Source organism: Conger conger, chromosome 15 (assembly GCF_963514075.1).
Source record: "Conger conger chromosome 15, fConCon1.1, whole genome shotgun sequence".
Classification (NCBI taxonomy): Eukaryota; Metazoa; Chordata; class Actinopteri; order Anguilliformes; family Congridae; genus Conger; species Conger conger.
This window is the reverse complement of record NC_083774.1, coordinates 39,801,621-39,824,107: the sequence shown is the minus strand read 5'-3', so window position 1 is coordinate 39,824,107 and position 22,487 is coordinate 39,801,621. Positions and strand designations below refer to the sequence as shown.

The 22,487-nt window shown below is 48.2% G+C and overlaps 1 protein-coding gene and 1 pseudogene across 1 annotated transcript; both read left to right on the top strand.

Annotated features, from left to right (window-relative positions):
* Positions 1–4,555: 4,555 nt before the first annotated feature.
* Positions 4,556–22,415, top strand: LOC133111281 (histone H2AX-like; annotated as a pseudogene).
* On the top strand, positions 20,777–21,424 carry LOC133111275 (histone H1-like). The gene has a single exon (XM_061221462.1). It carries the CDS (start codon positions 20,780–20,782, stop codon positions 21,422–21,424), a length of 645 nt encoding a protein of 214 aa, XP_061077446.1. The 5' UTR covers positions 20,777–20,779.
* Positions 22,416–22,487: the final 72 nt, after the last annotated feature.

Sequence of the window (22,487 nt, the reverse complement as noted above, 5' to 3'; positions counted from 1 at the left end):
GTGTAAAGTTGTGTGCCATGACGTTTATTGTTTTTGTGTATCTGGTGATCCAGTATAGCTGTTAGCCATATTCTGACAAATTTGATTAATTGTATTGAAGATTGTATCCGGGTTATTGTGGCGCCTACTCACCCCCTGACCATGTTCTCCCATGGGTCTCCCCTCCTGACTGCCTGGGAGGTTCCGTCCTGGAGAGGTGGGGGTAGTTGTTTTTGCCCCAGGCCTCCCCCCAGGGCCTAGGAGGGCCTGGGAGGAGGGGGATGTTGTCACCTCCCTTTGAGAGTCCGGACCGGGGGCTGGCTGGTCCCTGATGGAGTGGGGGTGAAGTGTGCTAATGTTCTGCAAGTTTTCCTTATGATGTACAGATTTTGGTGGATGGGTGGCAGGTTTGGGAAGGGGATTGGGCCTGGCGAAAGATTTGGGACTGTGTACCGGTTTTTTGTTTGATTATACTGTTTGTCTTTTGGCATTGATCGGTTGGCATGTTATTGCTGGGTTTGGAGGCTGGCTGGGTGTATTTTGCGCTTTAGCTGTTGTAGGTGATCGAATTCTTTTTCCCTTTCTTTTCGGTTTTTGCCACGGGGTGATGGAGTTTGTGTCCGAGTCTGCTGATGAGGAGTCTGACCCCTCCACCAGAATGGGGGTGTCAGAGTCAGGCTCCTCTTTGACTGTGGTGACAGTGGGTTGGGTAACAGGGGGTGCTGTTGAGGTGGGGGTTGCCGGTGTTGTGCTGCAGGGAAGGGTTAGTGGTGTTTGTGTTGTGGGGGTTAGGCTGTCAGGCTGGGGCAAAGGGGGAGTGAGTGCTCTAATGCGTGGTGTGGGGATAGGGTGGGGTGGGGGAGGGGGGGCAGTCATTGACGGTGGTGGGGGCGCGGCCCCAGATTACAGGGCCTCGGGTCACGGCACGCCCTGGTCTCGTGCTCGCCGCCACACGACTTGCACTTGACCACTGTGCAGGCTGCGGCCAAGTGACCTAACTCGCCGCAGTTCCTGCACAGCTTGGGCATGCCGTAATAAAACACCACGCCCCGGTGTCTCCCCAGCGTGATGGTACTGGGGATGTGACATACCCCCCCCACTGCAGAGGGGTCAGGCTTGAGCTGGACCAGCCATTTCCTGGCCCCGGTCCAGACTCCATCCTCATCCAGGACCCTCCTGGCTTCAGATTTTACTTGCCCGTACCTGCCCAACCACGTACTCACATCGTGGTCCTGTACAGTTTCATTAAAAAACTGCACAGTGACCACTTTGCTTTCCGTGTCGGACAGGGGCTCAACTTGAAAGTTGTTGAGGGGAGACCTGTCCTTCCCCTCTCTATAGAGGTTCCAGAACCTCTCCAGGACATTAGCATTCTTGAGGCTAACTTCAAAAATATCAGCATTCCCTGGAACCTTCACCAGGCAGTTCAGGTCGCCTGGCACGAAGCCCATGGCTCGCTGGAGCACTGCCCGGCTAAACTCCAGGCGGGTCATACCTGTCACTCTCCTCTGGCTGTTGGCTGTTGGGGCAGCAGCATTGGTTCCCCCCCTAGTGGACGCTGGCTCGGTGGCGCCCTCCACAGCTGCGCCATTCGCCCCGTGCTCCACCAGGGGGCCTACCCTGTCGCTGCTGCCCCCCTCTCCGCTGTTCAGGAGGGTTAGCCGGACGGCATTGTGGCGCCGTACACCTGGCTGAGCCGCCGTCGCCATTCCTGCTGGGGGTCCAGCTGTGGGCAGAGAAACGAGAAATGCCTGAGGTTGATGGCCTGTCCCAGGGGGACCGAACATGCAAGGGGAGCCGATGGTTCAGCTCCACTGCCGCTAGTGAACCTCCCTTCCGGTGGGGGGCGCCAAGCGTTGGTCCGGTACACAGCGAGCAGGTCCGGATCCAAAGGGCGCCGCCGTCTTCTGGGGGGAGGTCCACGGATCCCCCTTTCTGCCTGCTCCGCACGCCTCGTCCTCCGGAGGGGTTCCGCTGGATCTGCTGCAGGGCCTGAAAAACCAGAGGCAGAGAGAGCAACCGGCGAAGGCCCAGCAAGGCTGGTACAGGCCCGGAGAGCAGCCCTTCCGGGCGTTCTCTCCGGGCAGCTCTTGTACTCGCCTCTGGCTTCCGGCAGGAAAGCGTTCTGCAGCAGTGGAGCTCGTCCTCCGGATGGCGGGAGTCTTCTGGCAGGGTGGCCTCCAGGCGAGTCTCTGCCTCCGCTGGCTGGCTCTCGAGGATCCTCGTCGCCGCCTCAGTCCAGGAAAGGATGGTGGAGTCCTGGGCTTCCTGGCTGGCTCTCTGGATCCTCGAGGCTCCTCCTTGTCCGGCTCCCTCTGGTGGCAGGTTCTGGCAACGGCAGCTCCCTCCGCAGTTCCTGGATCAGCTCCCTCGCTCCCTTCTCTCCAGCCACCTGTTTGGTTCCTCCCAACAGGCCCTGGGGTACCTGGAGGTCAGAGAGGGCCGCGGTCAAGCCACTGGTACTCTCTCCTCGCTCCAGGTACAGCTGTTCCGGGGGTGATCCGTGAACTGCGAGTCCGCACCAGCCGCGGTCAAGCCACGTACTGGGAACGGAACTCGCAGTCCGTCAGGTTAGGAGGAAAAAACCAGGTGGAAAAATGAGAGGGGCGAAGGAGCCAAGAAAGGGAGGAAAAAAGGAGAGAGAGAAGGGACACAAGCTCTGAGAAGCCTCTCGAGAACAGCCGAAAACCCCTTGTCTACCACTAGCAAGCCAGTGGTAGGCAACAGGTTAATTCGTGCTGAAGAGAAACCCAAGCGAAACGCGTAAGTCGGGGTATAAAGTGTCGGCATATATCACCCTGCTTGCAAAATGTTTAATGTCAGCATTGTTTTAGGCAAATGTTTGTTCAAAATGGTAATAGCAGTGAAAGACTTCGTAGGAGTACATGGGGCTGCATAAAGTCCATTATGATTTTATTAAAATTGAATAAGTAGACGAATTTAAAACGCACAATGTAGTGGGGGGTTGTTCTTTTGTTCCAAAGGAAGACAGAGTTTTAGTTCTTTTTTTCCCGGACCCGCCATATTCAACCAATTGATTTAAAATAGTATCGTCAGAAAATAGCATCCAATGATAATCGGTCTGACATCACCGGTAAAAAAAAGAGCATATATCTTTGCATGCCTCCCAGCGCAAACACTTGAATTACGTGAATTGGGGTTTCTTCATTTTAATGTGCGAAATGCCTGAGCAAGTAAAGTCCGCGCCCTAGAAGGGCTCAAAGAAAGCCGTGACTAAAACCGCTGGGAAAGGAGGAAAGAAACGCAGAAAGTCCAGGAAGGAGAGCTACGCTATCTACGTTTACAAGGTGTTGAAACAAGTGCATCCTGACACTGGTATCTCTTCCAAAGCCATGGGTATCATGAATTTGTTTGTCAACGACATTTTTGAGCGCATTGCTGGTGAGTCTTCCCGTCTGGCTCACTACAACAAGCTGGCTCACTACCATCAGCTCGAGGGACATCCAGACTCCAGTGCGTCTTCTGCTGCCCGGAGAGTTGGCCAAACACGCAGTGTCTGAGGGTACTAAAGCCGTCACAAAGTACACCAGCTCCAAATAAATTCGTAAAATTATGCTTTACTCAAAGGTTCTTTTAAGAGCCTCCCACGCTTTCATCAGAGGCAAAAGTCCATCATTGATATTTGAGGAAGCGGCTGTATTGGAACAGCCTGTGGAGTTGTATGCATGTCACAATGGTCTTAACGGACTTGTATAGCTTGTTTCGTGCTTTTATGAGAAATGGTTGGCATCTATATAGCGCCTTTATCCAAAGCGCTGTACAATTAATGCTTCTCATTCACATATTCATACACACACTCAAAGGCCAACGGCGATTGGCTGCCATGCAAGGCGCCGACCAGCTCGTCAGGAGCATTTAGGGGTTAGGTGTCTTGCTCAGGGACACTTCGACATTTTTATTATTCCATTAATATCTTAAAAACCCAACTGAATTCAACATTAACATGGGCGATGGTTCATTCGGCTAATCATGATTAACCCTTGTTCTCAGTTCAATTTTCACACTGGTCAGATTGACACGGGAAATTATTCGTATTTTAAAGCCCTACAGAAATAAAAATGTAAAAATGTATAACAGATAGTCTATTTTTCTCATTCCCAGACAATACAGATAAAATATATGGTTAATGCTTTCTAATTAATTCTGATAGATCACTTTACCAATTATTGAGCCATTTGCTTTTGTGAAAAATAAATCCACAATAATCAAGACATGGGTGGCATGATCATGTTTATCTTGATAATCCAATTAATGCTTAATTGGAGTTGGATATGAATTCCATAAAATTTTAACAATTTTTGCTTATGAATATGGCGTAAAAGTCATGGCTTCTTTTCAGCTATTATGGGGCATGAAAAAATTGCATTCAAACGCTGCAGGTAAATGCATAAAACTGCCTGTCAATCTGTGCGGTGAGCTCCGTCGAAAAAAATGTATTCTATTTGATTGGACGAAATATCATTAACGCTGCAGCCAATAGGTTAACAGAGCGTTGCTATAAGAAAGACGCTCGTGCATTTCAAACCTTATTCTCTAGTTTGACTAGACGTTGAAAATGAGCGGTAGAGGAAAGACTGGTGGAAAAGCCAGAGCAAAGGCTAAAACTCGCTCGTCGAGGGCTGGACTCCAGTTCCCGGTTTGTCGCGTTCACCGATTGTTGCGTAAAGGCAATTAAGCCCAGCGTGTTGGTGCCGGTGCTCCAGTTTATCTGGCCGCTGTGCTTGAATATCTGACCGCTGAGATCCTGGAGTTGGCTGGTAACGCTGCCCGAGATAACAAGAAAACCCGCATCATTCCTAGACATCTGCAGCTGGCAGTACGTAATGACGAAGAGTTGAACAAGCTCCTTGGAGGCGTCACCATCGCTCAGGGTGGAGTCCTGCCCAACATCCAAGCCGTGTTGCTCCCAAAGAAGACCGAAAAGGCCGTGAAGGCGAAGTAATTCATGCATCACTCCCACAACAACCATTCAAAGGCTCTTTTCAGAGCCACCACATTCTTAGACCAAGCGCAAAAAACTGCCATTTGAACCTATTGTGAACTTAGTTGCAGTCTTTAGTTTTATTTTTTCTTGCTTCTCTTAGTTTCTCACGAGTTTCACATTGTTTTGTGAATTCCTAAAGAAAAGCGCTTTCCCAGAGCGTTCTTCCGAGTCCTAAAGTTGGGAAGTATTAAGCATTACGAATGCGTGCTATCGCGATGTACAAATGTACTTTACTGTGGTAAATCATTCCTTTGTTCGCGGTGAACTACGCGAACGTTAGCATTCCGTTTGCTATGGTGACAGTAACGCAAATAGCCACACATTACAACCGTGGTATGCAGAAGAGCATCTCTGAACGCAACGCATCATAACTAACTGGAAAGGCTACATCAGTAGAAGTCTATTGGGTATTTATTACTTATTTAAAGTGCTCACTGAGTGTATATGTTGGTCTGTCTCTGTTCTCCTGAATCCTCTGAATAGGTGGAAGGACTTCTTGTGAGCTCATTGACAATAAATGGTTAAATGGTATTTGAGACTGCAAGATCATTTCCTTCATCTTCATCCACCAATTTACACCATAAATCGAACCTATTGAAGAGAAAGAGGAGACTTTACCTCCACAGTCACTGGTTGACCAGTTAGACGAGCTCTATACTCAACATGGTTTGACCAGTTAAAGCTATGTTTTGAAGCAGCTGGTATTTCAAGGTGTCATAGCTGGATTATACACCAGTGATGTCAATGACTTGGACTGCTACTGCCCTTAGTATCAACTGAGCATCATTTGAATGCCACAGTATACCTTTTGCTGACCTTTATGACCACAGTCTACCCTTTTTTCAGAATGGATTCTTCCAGGAGGATTATGTCACAAATCATGAATCATCTCAAGCTGGTTCCACAGTGATGTCATGTTTACTCCAATTGCCTCCACAGTCCCCAGATCTAAGTCCATTAGAGAACCTTTGGAATGAGGTGGAACAGGAAGTTGGCAACATGAATGCAATAGGAACTGCATGATGCCATCGAATCAGCATAGACCAAAATCCAAAAATGAATGTTTTCAGCACTTTGTTGGATCCATGTTTTGAATAATTTGCGCTGTTCTGGAGGCAAATGGGTTCCCTTCCAATATTAGATACATGTACCTAATAAAGTGAAAAATAAAGAATCATGTTAGTCCACACTTTTCTTTGCTCATTGGTATCACACCTTAGTCTGCAACGGCCACAATCATCTATAAGTGTCAGCAGGCAGGATTGAGAATAGGGGCGTAGACATTTTTGTATCTACACAAATTGCAACATTTGCAAAAGCTGCAACATTCTGCATAAAATGGAAAAAAAGAAGAAAAAGTACTATACTGCAGATGTTACTATGTCTTGTTGAGGAGAGTTGTCATGTTTAAAAGTCAAACACTTCTAGATGATCAAGATGTTGTACCGATGAATTAAAACCACCTGCTCAAATCTGTTTTTTTTATGATTAAAAATGATTTAAGCTGTATGAACTTGTATAGAAACACTTCATATTGAATTTCATGATATGGGTCAACCTATTCCATACAGTGAGCACTCACTGTGAAAAAAAACTTCCTGTTATCTGTACGGAATTTGTCATTTACCAAAGTCCATTTGTGGTCTCTCATTCTGCTAACCGAACTAACCCTGAAAAATTGCCTCCAATTCACTTTGTTAATCCATTTATTGAATTAAAAAGTCTCAATAATATCCCCCCGAAGTCTCCATTTACCTAGAGATTAAGCATCATAAATTAATCCTCATAACTCTTATCTTTTATACATGGAATCAATCTGGTTGCCTGAACATTTTCCAGTGCCTATATCTTTCTTGTAGTGCGGTCCCCTGGACTGCACACAGTACTTCAAGTGTGGTCTGACAAGAGTAAAATGAACCACATCAGCGACATGTCATGCCACTTATATAGCCTACCATGACGTTTGCAGGTTTAACTTGAACTTGTACTTGCCGTTTATTGTTTTTTGTTTCTTTTGTTAGCCTGACCAAATAAATCGGCTCGGTCTTTGAAGATTTGTTCCTTCCAAAGAAGGCCACGCCATGCCCCAAACGTGTTTTATGGAATTTATATTCAACTCGAATCAGCATTACCGGAATGAAACATCACCCATTTTAATGTTGAATCTGTCACAGCGGGGAGGACAGAGAAACCAGAAGCAGACACAGGGGTGTGGAAAATGGCAAGTTTACTAACAGGTGATGGGGCAGACAGAGTGTAGTCACAAAACAGGCCATGGTCAAAAACCGGGGGGTCAGTCCAACAAGGCAGAGGTACAGATATCCACAACAACCAAAGAAGAGTCCAGGGAAGCAGGCAGGGGTCAAAACAGGAAATCCAGATAAACAAGGGCAAGGATTCAGGAACAAGGGCTCGGGAACAAGGAGGCTAGAACTGGGGGAAGAAATAAAGGGCGCGGGCCTCAAAAAACAGGACAAGACGAACTAGCAGGGGGCAACTGAAAAGGACAGGTATAAATACACAGGGGAATAAGACAAACTTATCAGGGTGGGGTTTGAGCGGAGGACCAAGTGCGACTGAATAAAACCCCTCCTAGATCCCAGGGGCGGAGTACAGGGATAAGTGGGACAAAAAATGAGAATAACTCCCGTAACAGGGGGGAGAAACAAAAACAAATCCGAAGGCGATTCTTAATAGGGAAACAGAAAAGGAGCCCAAAATGGCTGAAGAAAATAAAACGACCCTTAGAAAACAGGGCGAGTGTACCGACCAGTAACTGTGCTGAATAACGAGCACAGAGAGTGCCCAATCAGGGGCAATGAAATAAAAATACAACCTAGCCAAAAACAGCGTAGGCTAAACAAAAACCATGAGGCGCAGCTCAGGAATAAACACAAACCAAAATACATTTACCGGGGACAACGTCCCTCTACTGCTGGCTCACACGAGCCCAAAATAAAAAACGAAAATAAACCCTTAGGGAAGGCGTCGGTAAAACCACACCAAACGCCTTCCTACCTCTTAGAATAAATGTTTGTAAGTTTGGTTAAGTGAACACACACCTGCACAGTACCTGACTCAAACCTCGAGTCTACCGTGTGCATTTACCGGCTTGGTGTTAGCGCGAACAGTAACACAAAAGCACTGAGGCTCATACAAAATGGCCTTAAATACTCTGCTGGGGGGTCATTCCCCTAATGCAAATGAGGAACAGGTGATAACAATGATCCTAGGCCCTCTAGCGGTCACCACGGGAATAACCTCCCACCATGACAAAACTAGGTTGGGCATGGGAGTGAGGGTGGTCTAACAAATAAACATCAGGTGAGACACATGAAAGGCCAATAGCACAATAACGAGGGGGAAACGAAAACACGGACTGGATTCACAAAGACACACATGTAATACAAACGGCTCCGGATTAGGGAGTAGACAATTGCACGGAATCAGGAGATGTAGAGATACGGAGAGACAGGTGCAAATACTTCACTGAAACTAAGCAACTAATCAGTGATAGAATAGGGAGGCGGAGTTACAGAACAGAATTGAAACTGGAGATGCGTTAGTAAGTTAGTTAAGTGATTTAAATTACAAATACCCAAAACTAGTGAATGTTAGTTTGTTAGTTTGACAAACATATTAGTGTGTTACAGTTTTTTACAATCGTTTTCACACTTGTCTCAATACCATGTCCACTTTTTTAAAACTCTTCACACACTGCACTTTTGAAACACACACCTGAGCACATCAGTTAACCTTTGGTGCAAAATGCACTTCAACCACCAAAACACTTAATATTTCACCCAAAAGTGACTCTTGCTGCCATAACTATAGCACATGCTTTCTCCCATAAGACTACTTCAATGTACAATGAACTACAAAACACAAACAACTTGGAGCATTGCTAAATACATATATTATGTGTTCCCCTTTCCTCTATTTTTGCATCCACAAATTGTAACCCTGTTCAGGAATAGGGTTCCATCAGTTAGCAGGGCCTGTAAAGCCTTCAGTATCTCTTTGTAGTGTGGTGGCCCGACCTGCGATCGGTACACCACTGGGGTCGAACAGCCAGTGCGCCGGCGCCAAGCGCTGGGGAAAATAATTCATGGTGAATATTTTCCCCTGACATGTCTAGAAGCGGCACCTTGGAGAGAGGCCGGGAGGAGGATCAGCACCGAGGACAGCAGCCCCGAGGCGAGACGCGTGCGGAATGGGACGGGAAATTACTAACCTCCTCTAACTAAACATGCACAGCTGCGCCGAGTTCGCAGAAGGGAGCGGCAGCGTTTAAAAGGAGAAAAGAAACGCCAAGCGGGGCTCATGACGGGGAGGGTTACCTGGAGCTGGAGTGAGTAAAAACCCTACTAGGGAAGCCCGAGCAAAACCAGCAACAGGAGAAACGCCAAGAGCCTGGATGTACCACGAGAGCCCAGTGGCACGGAACGAAAGTCCGCGAACGAAACCTTCAACAGCAAAGACGCACGTGAGGAAATCACCACCGCCCTAACCCCGCTAATCTCTCCCTCTCTGCACCCAGAACGATGCCTCCCGGGCGGACGACTAGGCGAACTGAATTCCCGCGTCCCTAATTTTGTGGCCGATGACTTTTTTCCGGTCTTTTTTTTTCCGTTTTGAGTTTTTGATTTTTCCTTTTTGATTTTGATTTGTGGGACAAGGAAAAACCCCTGGCTGGGCTAAATAGCTGGGCAGTGCCCTGAAGGCACGTGTAAAACTAATAAAAGCACTGTTTTGCACCAATTTTACTCTCTCTCTCTCTCTCTCTCTCAACAAGCAGCTCGCCACATATGGTGGAGAATGCGGGCACGGTGAACCGAGCTACCCCGAGAGAGAACCGGGCCGAAAGAAAGGTCAGACCCACTGACCATGGAGGAAGTGATGAACGCCCTACTGCGCTCCCAAGGCGCCCTGCAGAAGGCTGTGGCAGAACTGTGCCAGAAGGCGGGTACAGCCACATCCCCCAGAGCTCCCGAGGATGTGCTGCTGAAGCAGACGCCGGATGACGAGGTTGAGGCGTATCTGGAGACATTTGAACGGACAGCACATCTGGAAAAATGGCGCCGCGATGCCTGGGGCTCTATCCTGGCGCCGTTTCTCAGCGGAGAGGCCCAGAAAGCCTACCGAGGCCTTCCCCCTCCTGAGGCTCATGACTACCCCACCCTGAAGGCTACCATTTTAGACCAGTATGGCTACAGCCTACCAGCCCGGGCCCAGAGATTCCATCAGTGGGGATATGACCCCGCCCTCCCGGTGTGGGCCCAGGTGATGGACCTGGGGCGGCTGACGAAGAGCTGGCTGGTAGAGGGCGACGGACCACCCTTCCTCGACCGGGTGGCGCTGGACCGCTGTGTCTGGGCCCTGACCCCAGAGATTAAAAAGCATGTGGCCCAGCAGGGGCCCCGGACCATTGACAGCCTGATCAGGCTCCTGGAGAACCACCAGGTGGCGCAGGAGATGATCCGGATGACCAAACCGGACAGCCCAAGAAGACCGCCAGCGGTGGTCCGACCTGAACCTCGGACCAGACCCCAGTGGAAAGAGAACGACCGGGGGGAGGCTGCCCGAAAGAGGGAGATGAGGCGGTGCTTCGCCTGCGGCCGGGAGGGCCATCTGAGCCGGGACTGCCCCGGCAGGGAGGAATCCATGGCCACCGCCCCAGAGAGTGGCCGACCCTGCCATTACCTCACCACGTGCTGGGCTCACCAGGGCACGGCCACCCCGAGACTACCCATCCGGATCAGGGGCCACGACGCTGAGGCCCTGTTGGACTCGGGGAGCGTCATCACGCTGGTGAGGCCCGCCCTAGCGGGAGAGAGGCGAGGCGAAACAATCGCTGTCACCTGCATCCATGGTGACGTGCGCCACTACCCCACCACCGAGGTGACCATAACCACCCCTAGGGGGCAGTTCACAGGGAAGGTGGGGGTGGTAGAAAATTTGCCAGTGGGGGTGTTGTTGGGGAGAGACTGCCCGCTGTTCCGTACCTACTGGGATGAGGGGCCGACAGCAGAGAGACCAACCACCACCACCCGAACCCACCGTAGGGGCCACCGGGAGCCCCACCCGGTCTGGGTAGCCCCGTCCGGGGAGAGTGACGCGGAGGAGACCCCAACCCCAGGGACGAGAAGACCGACATCACGACCCCCCACAGGAACCACAGACACCGCCCCGGAGGGCCCGACCCCACCACCCCCCCTGGTGGCCGAGCCCAGCAGCACGGGAGAATTTTCCGAATTCCGACCAGAGGCAGAAAGGGCCCCAACGGATTTCGGCGCCGCCCAGCTGCAAGACCCCAACCTTGCACAGGCCTGGAAAACCACCGCCTATGTCGAGGGTGTCCCACAAGAGGGGGTGAGTAGGCCGGCGTTACCCTATTTTCAAATCCAGAACGGGTTCCTATATCGGGTTTGTAGGGTGAACGAAGAGAAGGTGGAACAACTGCTGGTGCCCCAGACCCACACCGCCAAGGTCCTGTATCTGGCCCACACTCACCTGCTGGGGGCGCACCTGGGGCGGGAGAAGACCCAGGAGAGGATCCTGTCCCGGTTCTACTGGCCGGGGGTCAAGAGGGCCGTGGAGGACTATTGCCGGCAGTGTGCGACGTGCCAACTACACAGCCCGAAGATGACGTATCGAAACGCCCTAATACCCCTCCCCATCATAGATGTGCCATTTCGCAGGATAGCCATGGACATCGTGGGACCCCTACCCAAGTCCAGCCGGGGCCACCGCTACATCCTGGTGATCCTGGATTACGCCACCCGCTACCCTGAGGCTGTGCCATTGCGGGCCGCGACAGGGAAAAGTGTCGCGAGGGAGCTTTTCCTGTTGTTCAGCCGGGTGGGGATAGCGGAGGAGGTTCTAACCGACCAGGGGTCCTGCTTTATGTCTGGGGTGATGAAGGAGATGTGTCGACTGCTCCAGATTAAGCAGCTACGGACCTTGGTCTACCACCCTCAGACCGACAGGTTGGTGGAGCGGTTCAACAAAACCTTGAAGGCGATGATGAGAAAGATGATCGACACAGACGGTAAGGACTGGGATCACTTACAGCTATATTTGCTGTTTGCTATCCGTGAGGTCCCCCAGGCATCTACCGGCTACGCCCCCTTCAAACTACTCTACGGGAGGCGACCCCGGGGCCTGTTGGACCTGGCGAAGGAGGCCTGGGAACAGCAGCCATCCAGACAGCGCTCCCTGGTGGAGCATGTGGTCGAGATGGACCACCGGATGGCAAGAATCTGGCCGATGGTCCGGGAGCACATGACCCAGGCCCAGGCGGAGCAAGCCCGGCTGTATAACAGGAATGCCCAGGTGCGTGAGTTCCGACCCGGAGACAAAGTGATGGTCCTGATCCCCACCAATGAGTGTAAGTTCCTGGCCAAATGGCATGGGCCCTATGAGGTGATGGCCAAGGTAGGGCCAGTGAACTACACCATAAGACAGGTAGGGAGGAGACACACCCTCCAAAAATACCATAGAAATTTGTTGAAAAGATGGCATGAGCCGGTGCACAATACGGCTCCATCCTGTCTGATAGTAGGGGGCGCCACCGGAACTCCAGAGGTGGCCATGGGAGACCTACTAACCGACCAACAGCGACAAGACCTCCGGGAGATGGTGAGTCAACACCCGGACGTGTTTTCCCCCCTCCCGGGCCGGACAACCCTGGTCCACCACGACATCGTCACCGAGGCCGGGAAGAAGGTACGGCTGCGACCCTACCGGATCCCGGAGGCTAGAAGGCAGGCCATCCGGGGGGAGGTGACAAGGATGCTGGACTTGGGGGTGATTGAAGAGTCACAAAGTGCCTGGTCCAGCCCGGTCGTGCTAGTGCCAAAACCAGATGGCAGCTGACGTTTTTGTAATGACTTTAGACAACTGAACGAAATCTCCCAGTATGATGCCTACCCCATGCCCCGGGTAGATGAACTGATTGAACGGCTGGGACCGGCCCGATACATCAGCACTCTAGACCTTACCCGAGGGTACTGGCAGGTACCCCTCACCCTGCGGGCGAGGGAGAAGACAGCCTTCGCCACCCCCGATGGTCTGTTCCAATACCGAGTGCTACCGTTTGGAGTCCATGGAGCCCCCGCCACCTTCAAACGCCTTATGGACAAGATCCTACGACCACACAGGGAGTATGCCGCCGCCTACCTGGATGACATTGTGATCCACAGCGCTGACTGGGAGAGCCACCTGAGGAGGCTGGAGGCCGTGCTGAGGGCCCTCCAGGAGGCCGGGCTAACTGCTAATCCCGCTAAATGCCGCCTGGGTCTGGAGGAGGCTGACTACTTGGGCCACACGGTGGGACGAGGATGTGTTCGACCCCAGAGCCGGAAGGTGGACGGAATCGCTCACTGGCCACGACCCACCACCAAGAGGCAAGTCCGGGCATTCCTGGGATTAGTGGGCTATTACAGGCAGTTCATCCGGGACTTTGCCACGAGAGCAGCCCCACTACACGAACTGACCAAAAAGGACCGAGGCCATACCGTGAAGTGGTCTGAGGAGGCGGACCAAGCCTTCCTGGACCTGAGAGCGGCCCTGGGCCAGGAACCCGTTTTAACCACCCCTAACTTTACCCAGAAATTTGTTTTACAGACGGACGCCTCGGAGACAGGACTGGGAGCCGTCCTATCACAGATACAGGATACAACGGAGCACCCCATAACCTACATCAGCCGGAAACTGTTAAAGCACGAGAGCAACTACAGCACCGTGGAGAAGGAGTGCCTGGCCATCAGATGGGCTGTGGGCAAGCTCAAGTATTACCTCCTGGGCCGAGAGTTTGTTCTCGTCACTGACCATGCACCCCTAACCTGGATGTATCGGTGCAAGGACACGAATGCCAGAGTGACCCGGTGGTTCCTGGAGTTGCAAAGCTTCAAGTTCAAGGTGGAACACAGAGCCGGGAAACTCCAGGGAAATGCGGACGCCCTGTCCAGAATGAATGAGGGCCTGTTTTGTAACGCTCCCGCCGAGGGCTGGGAGCTGAGGGGGAGGAAATGTGGTGGCCCGACCTGCGATCGGTACACCACTGGGGTCGAACAGCCAGTGCGCCGGCGCCAAGCGCTGGGGAAAATAATTCACGGTGAATATTTTCCCCTGACATGTCTAGAAGCGGCACCTTGGAGAGAGGCCGGGAGGAGGATCAGCACCGAGGACAGCAGCCCCGAGGCGAGACGTGTGCGGAATGGGATGGGAAATTACTAACCTCCTCTAACTAAACAGCTGCGCCGAGTTCGCAGAAGGGAGCGGCAGCGTTTAAAAGGAGAAAAGAAACGCCAAGCGGGGCTCATGACGGGGAGGGTTACCTGGAGCCGGAGTGAGTAAAAACCCTACTAGGGAAGCCCGAGCAAAACCAGCAACAGGAGAAACGCCAAGAGCCTGGATGTACCACGAGAGCCCAGTGGCACGGAACGAAAGTCCGCGAACGAAACCTTCAACAGCAAAGACGCACGTGAGGAAATCACCACCGCCCTAACCCCGCTAATCTCTCCCTCTCTGCACCCAGAACGATGCCTCCCGGGCGGACGACTAGGCGAACTGAATTCCCGCGTCCCTAATTTTGTGGCCGATGACTTTTTTTCCGGTCTTTTTTTCCGTTTTGAGTTTTTGATTTTTCCTTTTTGATTTTGATTTGTGGGACAAGGAAAAACCCCAGGCTGGGCTAAATAGCTGGGCAGTGCCCTGAAGGCACGTGTAAAACTAATAAAGGCACTGCTCGCCACAGTAGCTATACCTTTTCTCACCACCAGGAGTCAGGAAGGGGGTGTGCTAGAGACAGGAAGGGGAGGTGCTAAGGAGAACAAAGGGAGAAATGTTTGGTGGTGTGAGGGAAAATTGTTGTGGGGCTAAAGGCCCGGACACACCAAACCGATGGTCGGCGTCTTTCCGGTGTGTCCCGCACGCCGACACTCCGTCGGCGTGTTTTGGAGGGCTCCGACGCCGATTCAACATCTTGACTGTCAGGTTTTTTAGCCTTTAACCTGGGGGAGTGATTCTGTCTGCCATTGCCTTGAACTGCATAAATGTATACAGCTACTTTTTGTTTTGCATGACCACGTTCCCTCTCCTTCTCATTGTTATTAATATCATTAATGGTTTTAGTCTCAGGACTAAATATAAAATATTTATAAAATATTTCAAGCCAAGTAGCTAAAGAAACTTTTGATCTGTTAGTTTGCCTCTCACAATAGATGTCATGACTGAGTGTGGTAAATTTACAGTAAACTGTAAATGAATTAATGTTTTACTATATTGGAATCCAGTGACGTGCGGTGAGGTCGGTGACTGGGTAGGGATATTCTTAAACGAAATTCTCAAAGATATTAGGCCTAGTTAGACTTTTTAAATTAGGGGCGCAAGAGGTAGTCTACAAATGCGTTTTCATATGACAACCATCCATTCAAAGTGTCATTCAAAGCACTGCGCAGTTTACACACTACATCCCAATTAAGAATCACACAAAGCTTTCCAAAAATCCACCAACACAATGTAGTGGGCGGGACCGAGGAGGTCTACCACGACGGGGCTCATTCTAGATAGGCCGTGGCAGAAACGACTAGTTGGGGTCCTGCGTGGTGTTCAGGAAGAGCTGTGTATCCATGTGCTGAGGCATCCAAGCCCAGGTACGCTTGCTTCTAAAGCGGCTATTTTAAACTTAGGAATCTTTATCTGATAAAGTAAACCTAAAACTGATCAGTTGTGGTGGCCACTCACCCGCAGGACATTTAAATCTAGATAATTCACGGCGATCTCGCCCATGTTTGGATTATCAGTATTCTCTCCCTGTTTGTAGAGTCCATTACCCAGGCACCCAAGAAGGTGAAGACGTATGCGGATATGCCACCAGTTTGTGACGCAAAGAAGAGTTTTATGGAGTTTTACGCAAGCGAGTCTCCGTCTCGCCTTTGCATAACAATAGCTCCGTTTGTTTGTATTTTTAGATAGCCACGGCTGGCACAAGCGGGCGAGCGAGGCCAGTCGCGGTTTGTTTCTATCTTGATTCTTGTTTCTTTTCTCTTTTGTTCCTTTCATTAATTTGTCTTTTACCCTGGTTACATCATGCTGTTTAACTGTAAAACCACTTCTCCGTGATAAGCCTGACGAGTTAATAGTTGCCAACCTAGTTAAGACCCATTTATGCTCTACGTTAAATACGCATACGGATCCGGACGGAGTGTTCTGTCCGTACTCTGCGTTCATTACGTGCGTACTTGTGCACGTTTTTTCAAAGCTTACGGATACGGAGGAAACGGAGCAGAGAGACACGAAGACGACTTTGAAAAAATGGTAATAATATGGGAAATAATTATGTTGCGATGTATTTAATGCCGTCTCCGCTTTTGCCTATTTTAAGGTACATTATTGACTGGTGTTAAATAAAGCGGTCTGCTGGCCCGTTGGCTCTCCTTCCTGCCTCGTCTGTCTCTGTCGCCCGAGGACCCGGAAGTAGCGAGCCTGGCTGCTACAGTCTGTTACATTACGAAAATAGTTCACTGAAATGTGTTTCTGAAAACATTTGAAGCGAGAAATAAGCCATACAGTTGCTGAATCTGTCTTCATTTTAGATCGACAACAGTTCGTTTAAAAGTAGCCGGCTCCTACCCAGACGTTGTCTCTCTCCCTTGAGAAGAGCAAGCACGGAAAACAGTATAGCCTGCTATTGCTAGCTGAGCCACAAAGCCACTCTCTTCTTTCATACCACTCCTGATGGAAGGAGCTCACAATTTTCTGTCCCTTGCGTTGATGAAGTTCGGGAAGTGCTGGTGTTGGTCTGCCTTTTTAAATTAAATCCAACTTACTAAAATGTGGTTTTATTGGTTTTTACATTTCTTTACATTTTAAAATTCTTTTTCTTTTTTTAAAACACACTAATTAACACAAAATAATCATTTAATCAAGGACTTAAACTAATGAAACAAAGACATCAAAAGAATGAAAACAAACTTAAAGAAAGAGTGATTACAAAATACTCCAAAAAGACCTTACTTACTAAAGTTGTGAAATTGTTGCATCGACATGTTTCTGACTGTTGTAGGTTCTAAGCACCTTGTGGTTTCGCGCCGTTATGGCTGGAAGCCTCGCGCAGATGACACATATGATATGACACAGGTGACACGTCATCCAGGGTAGGCTTGCCTGGCTACTGTAAAACACGCAAACCAGGCAATACGCATGCACGGATTCTGAAGTCTCCTGAATGAATGAATCCTCAGCAGGGTCGGCAGAAGAGCTCTTGCCTACCCTGCCATTGAAAGTAATGAGAGGCGGGGACGCGCGTGTTCCACTGAGATTAACGAGAGGCGGGGACGCGCGTCTTCCACTACAATGAAACGGAGTGCTGCAGCATATCCTGTACAGCATAGGGCCTCACGACATATTTTAACGCCGTTTTAGACATTTTGGGAATTTTGAGCAAAAAGAACAGGACCAATAAAACACATGAAATATTAGAAAAACTGTTTACATTTACATGTAAAACATTTATTTTTATTTTTGTTTTGTTAATAATTTTGATTGGATTATCACAGGGTAGGCACTGCCTACCCTGCCTACCCTGACCGCACGTCCATGTTGGAATCCCAGAATAACAATTTTTACTGTGTAATGTAAAATGATATATGATAAAGAAACAAATCACAAAAGCAACAGTATTCTTCAGAGGGTTTACAGTATTTTGACATTTGTTCTCACAGTGCAATATACTGTCATTCAGAAAAGAAAAATACAATACAATCAATTACTCAAAATACATTACAATCAATAACAAATACATACCAAAAAGCAATATTTTCACTATATACAGTAATTCACACAAATATTGTCTGCCTATCAGTATCAGAAGTCTACTGTTGGCCTGGCCCATCCATCCTGTCCTCTGCATTTGGCCATAAATTTTCATCAACATCACTCCGAATGTTATCTCTTGCTATACACCGAGGAAAACATCTCTTTGTGTGCCTTTTCCAGCCCTGGATGTGTTCCACTGTTATGCTCATATACCCAGCAGCCATTGCATCTAGAAGTGACATCTGTTCATGTGGGTGATGGTCCTAAACCTTCACATATACCTTCAAAAACTTCATATTGGTATCTGAGTTCCTTGACACCCTCAAAGTTCCTGTCAAAGGGGCAGTGTACAACTGTTTCATCCTGATCTGATGTTTCTGTAGCACTCTTGAAATGGTTGTTGTGCTTACACTGTCAATGTTTGGAAATATGATGTCTGCGATTATGTTGTTGTATATTTCTCTTAGCCTGATGCTGTTGTTGACAATGACTATCCCAACTATTGTATCCTCCTGTTGAGGCGTAAACATTCTTCCCCTTCCCCCTGTGTGACTGTGTGAGGTAACTGCTGGGTCTTGTAGTAAGTCAAAGACAAATGTGAACTGATACATCTGCTTTTTCTGGAGACTTCTCAAATCACAGTACTGCTGTAATATACACATCAATTGAACTCCTTCAGTCAGAATGCTCACTATTGAAGCCACTGTGGATCAAGGCAAGTTTGGTTGAACCCTCAACCTGCTTCCCTCAGGGACAGACCATGATTTACCACATGATCAATGACTGTGGCTCTGATTTCATCAGACACAACTGTTCTTGTTCTTCCGCGACACCTTCTTCCTCTGCCTCTGGCTGCATCCATTTTCCCCACCAAGGCTAAAGAATGCAAATGCCAATCCAAAGGTGGCCCCTTTTGTATATGTGGTAACGGGGCACAAACAACAAACACCTGGGTAGGTTGTTCACTGAAATGACAGCCAGGTGTTTCAACAGTACATACAGCAGTAATATTGGAAAAATCTCTTCAGTGACAACTACATCTATATTTATCCTATATACATGCACATTTCAATGCAAGTATGATCACTTTTGTATAGATGGTAACAAGGCTGCAAACAAAAAAATTGAATAAACTGAATAAACTTTCGGCTCAAATCAGAATGCTCTGTCTTACGTTTTTCAAGCATATAGTTTCATTTTTCTGCCAAAATGCAGCATATTTCCTTCCACAATGATCAGAATTTTATTGGGTTTTGAACTGAAAGTTAACTGTTAACTGAACAGAGTATCTAGATGTCTGCAAAATTTGCTGTATTTGTACAAACTTTTGCTGGTAGTGAACACTGACTGATAGAGGTATTCATGAATTTTGGAAGAAGTGGTGATTGAATGCCTTTAGTATGAAAGCAATGCAAAAATATCCACAGTTTAGTTCACATAGTCTAATGATATGGTGAATGTGTTAAGTGAAAAAGTGGACATGGTATTGAAACAAGTGTGAAAACGATTGTAAAAAAACTGTAGTATAATTAGTACTGTACAATTTATCTGTTAGTTGGGATTAGTATATTAGTGCTATGTACAAACATGAAATGGAGAGAAAGCAGGAAGTAAGGAATGCAAGATTGGAAGGAATGTTGAACCCCAGAACTACCGTAAACACCCGAATAGTGGGGCACGCAGACAGGGGAGTGACTGGGCCAGTAAACATTCAGACTCAGACATCACAGGGGAAGACGTGAATATGAAAAATAATAAATTACTCAGTGGAATCGCCACCTTAACGTGGTGGACTGCAATGACAAAAGCCTGCTTTCAATCAACAGTTGTCCTTAACTTTTAAAGTGAACTGAAGTATGACATAATTTCTTCACAGATCAGTTTGGTGAGCCAATTGAAGTGATTGCTGATCTCCATGGCTTTCAGGAAAACTAGGAAAACATGTTGCTTTTAATAATCAGCAAGAGTTAAAGACTAACTTTGATTCAATCCCAGGCCCAGTCAAAGCAAATGGTTTATGAACGTGCATTCTATTTGAAACTGTTTCAGCACTAAATGATGGAACTTGAAAAAATACTTTCTATAGCCTTGGTTTAAGGGTAATTGCTTGGAAAGACATCCAATATTTCCAACTGTTGCTCAAACTAGCTTTTAATGTAAGTTCATGATTTTTTTGATTGCTTCCATTTATACTGTGTAATATCCTTATTTCCCCCAAAGGCATTACATAACTTAATATATTATGAATATTATGAATGAAAGGGCAGGATGCACCCACTCGATAAAACGATGTTCAGCAACTGCATGGGCATGACTCGAACAAGATCACACTTTATACCTGGAAGAGCAGACCCATTGACATAGCCGCATATTATTGAGAAAATAAGTTTGGTATTGACAATGGTTTCAGGTTGATATGCTGCAGCTTGGATGAAAACTCAGCACATATATGCGCTGTGCTTTACTGTGAAAGATTGACGTCCTGCTTTAAAGCATCACTTGGGTATGTAACGGGTCTTTAAACGTTTCTGTTTACACACGGAGCTTCTGTTATTCATGAACAAAAAAAGAAATGAGGACATGACATGTTTGCTCATTTTGAGAGTATAATCGAGTGCGATAAGCACGTTTAACTAGTACTTATCCGTGGCAAGTGGCGATGTTTTGGGGAGGATGGAGAAAATACGGCAATATTGCTGAGGACACCGTAGTTAATTTGTTGACAGAAGGCCTTTAGTTGACATTCTTCGGTGTTTTTTTGCTTGTAAAATAACTGCACATCGTGTTATTGTATCACTATCGGAGAAGAGAAAACACAAGTGAACCGAGTTTTCAGGAGCTGAGAGACGCTGTACCGGGCTGGTTGAGTCTACACGGCCCTCATGTAGCATTTAATTCCATCCCCCTGTCGAACGCCCAGCAGAAACGGAACGTTATCATTGACCGTAAGTGTGAAAGCAGAGAATCCGAAAAATGACTGAAGAGGCTCCAGCTCCCGCCGCAGCCGTCCCGGCGAAGGCTCCCAAGAAGAAAGCTGCAAGCAAGCCCAAGAAAGCGGGGCCCAGCGTTGGAGAATTGATCGTGAAGGCAGTTGCTGCTTCCAAGGAGAGGAGCGGAGTGTCCCTGGCTGCCTTGAAGAAATCTCTGGCCGCCAGCGGCTACGACGTGGAGAAGAACAATTCGCGGGTAAAGGTAGCTGTTAAGCACTTGGTGACGAAGGAGATCTTGCTTCAGGTTAAGGGGACCGGTGCCTCTGGCTCCTTTAAGCTTAATAAGAAGCAGGCGCTTGAAAAGAAGCCTGCCAAGAAAGCGGTCCCTAAGGTTAAGAAGGCCGTTGCGGCCAAAAAGGCGGTAGCAAAGAAGCCTGTGGCGAAAAAGTCGCCGAAGAAGGCCGCTAAACCTAAGGTGAAGAAGAGCCCAAAGAAGGCCAAGAAGACGACAGCGGCTAAGAAGCCAGCAGTGGCTAAGAAGCCTGCAAAGAGTCCGAAGAAAAGTAAGAAGCCAGCAACTGCAGCAAAGAAGGTAACCAAGAGTCCTAAGAAAATCAAGGCAGCCAAGACAAAAGTTGCGAAAACCAAGAGCGTTAAAACAAAGAAAACCGCTCCCAAGAAGAAGTGAATTTGTATCCTGCATCCTCATTTCACAATTGTAAAAGGCTCTTTTAAGAGCCACCCAAACTTTCTTGGACGTGCAAGTTATTTCCATTTTTATTCCTGGTTCTAGTTTAAAACCCTCGATGACAAGGATCATGCTTTTATATGGGCCTAAAGATTTAAGATGGCACACTTAACTGTAACAGACCGTAATATTTCCTCATTTCTTTTAAGCTATTTATTTTATAAGGCACTACTCCAGCGAGTTGAATATGTAACCTATACTGACATCATATGTTCAAATACGCTTACTGGTCTCTATATTCAATGATTCGTAATAAATTATTGTTATTGATGAATGAATATTCAGATTCAAAGTTACCACGTATCTTCTTTTCGTGTATTTAAACTTCAAGCCTGTAAAATTAAATTTTATATTTATTAGGAAGTACTGGGGAGGTTTATATTGAATTCAGTTATGTGCTGCAAAGTAAGAGGAAAAACATTTATTTCTATTTGATTGGACTAAATCTCATTAACGCTGCAGCCAATAGGTGAACAGAGCGTTGCTATAAGAACGACGCTCGTGCATAGCAAGCCTTATTCTTTAGTTTGACTAGACGTTGAAAATGAGCGGTAGAGGGAAGACTGGTGGAAAAGCGAGAGCAAAGGCTAAAACTCGCTCATCGAGGGCTGGGCTCCAGTTCCCGGTTGGTCGCGTTCACCGACTGTTGCGTAAAGGCAACTATGCCGAGCGTGTTGGTGCCGGTGCTCCAGTTTATCTGGCCGCAGTGCTTGAATATCTGACCGCTGAGATCCTGGAGTTGGCTGGTAACGCTGCCCGAGATAACAAGAAAACCCGCATCATTCCCAGACATCTACAGCTGGCAGTACGGAACGACGAAGAGTTGAATAAGCTCCTTGGAGGCGTCACTATCGCTCAGGGTGGAGTACTGCCCAACATCCAAGCTGTGCTGCTCCCCAAGAAGACCGAAAAGACCGTGAAGGCGAAGTAATTCATGCATTGCTCCCACGGAGAACATTCACCCAAAGGCTCTTTTCAGAGCCACAACACAACCGTCAAAGAA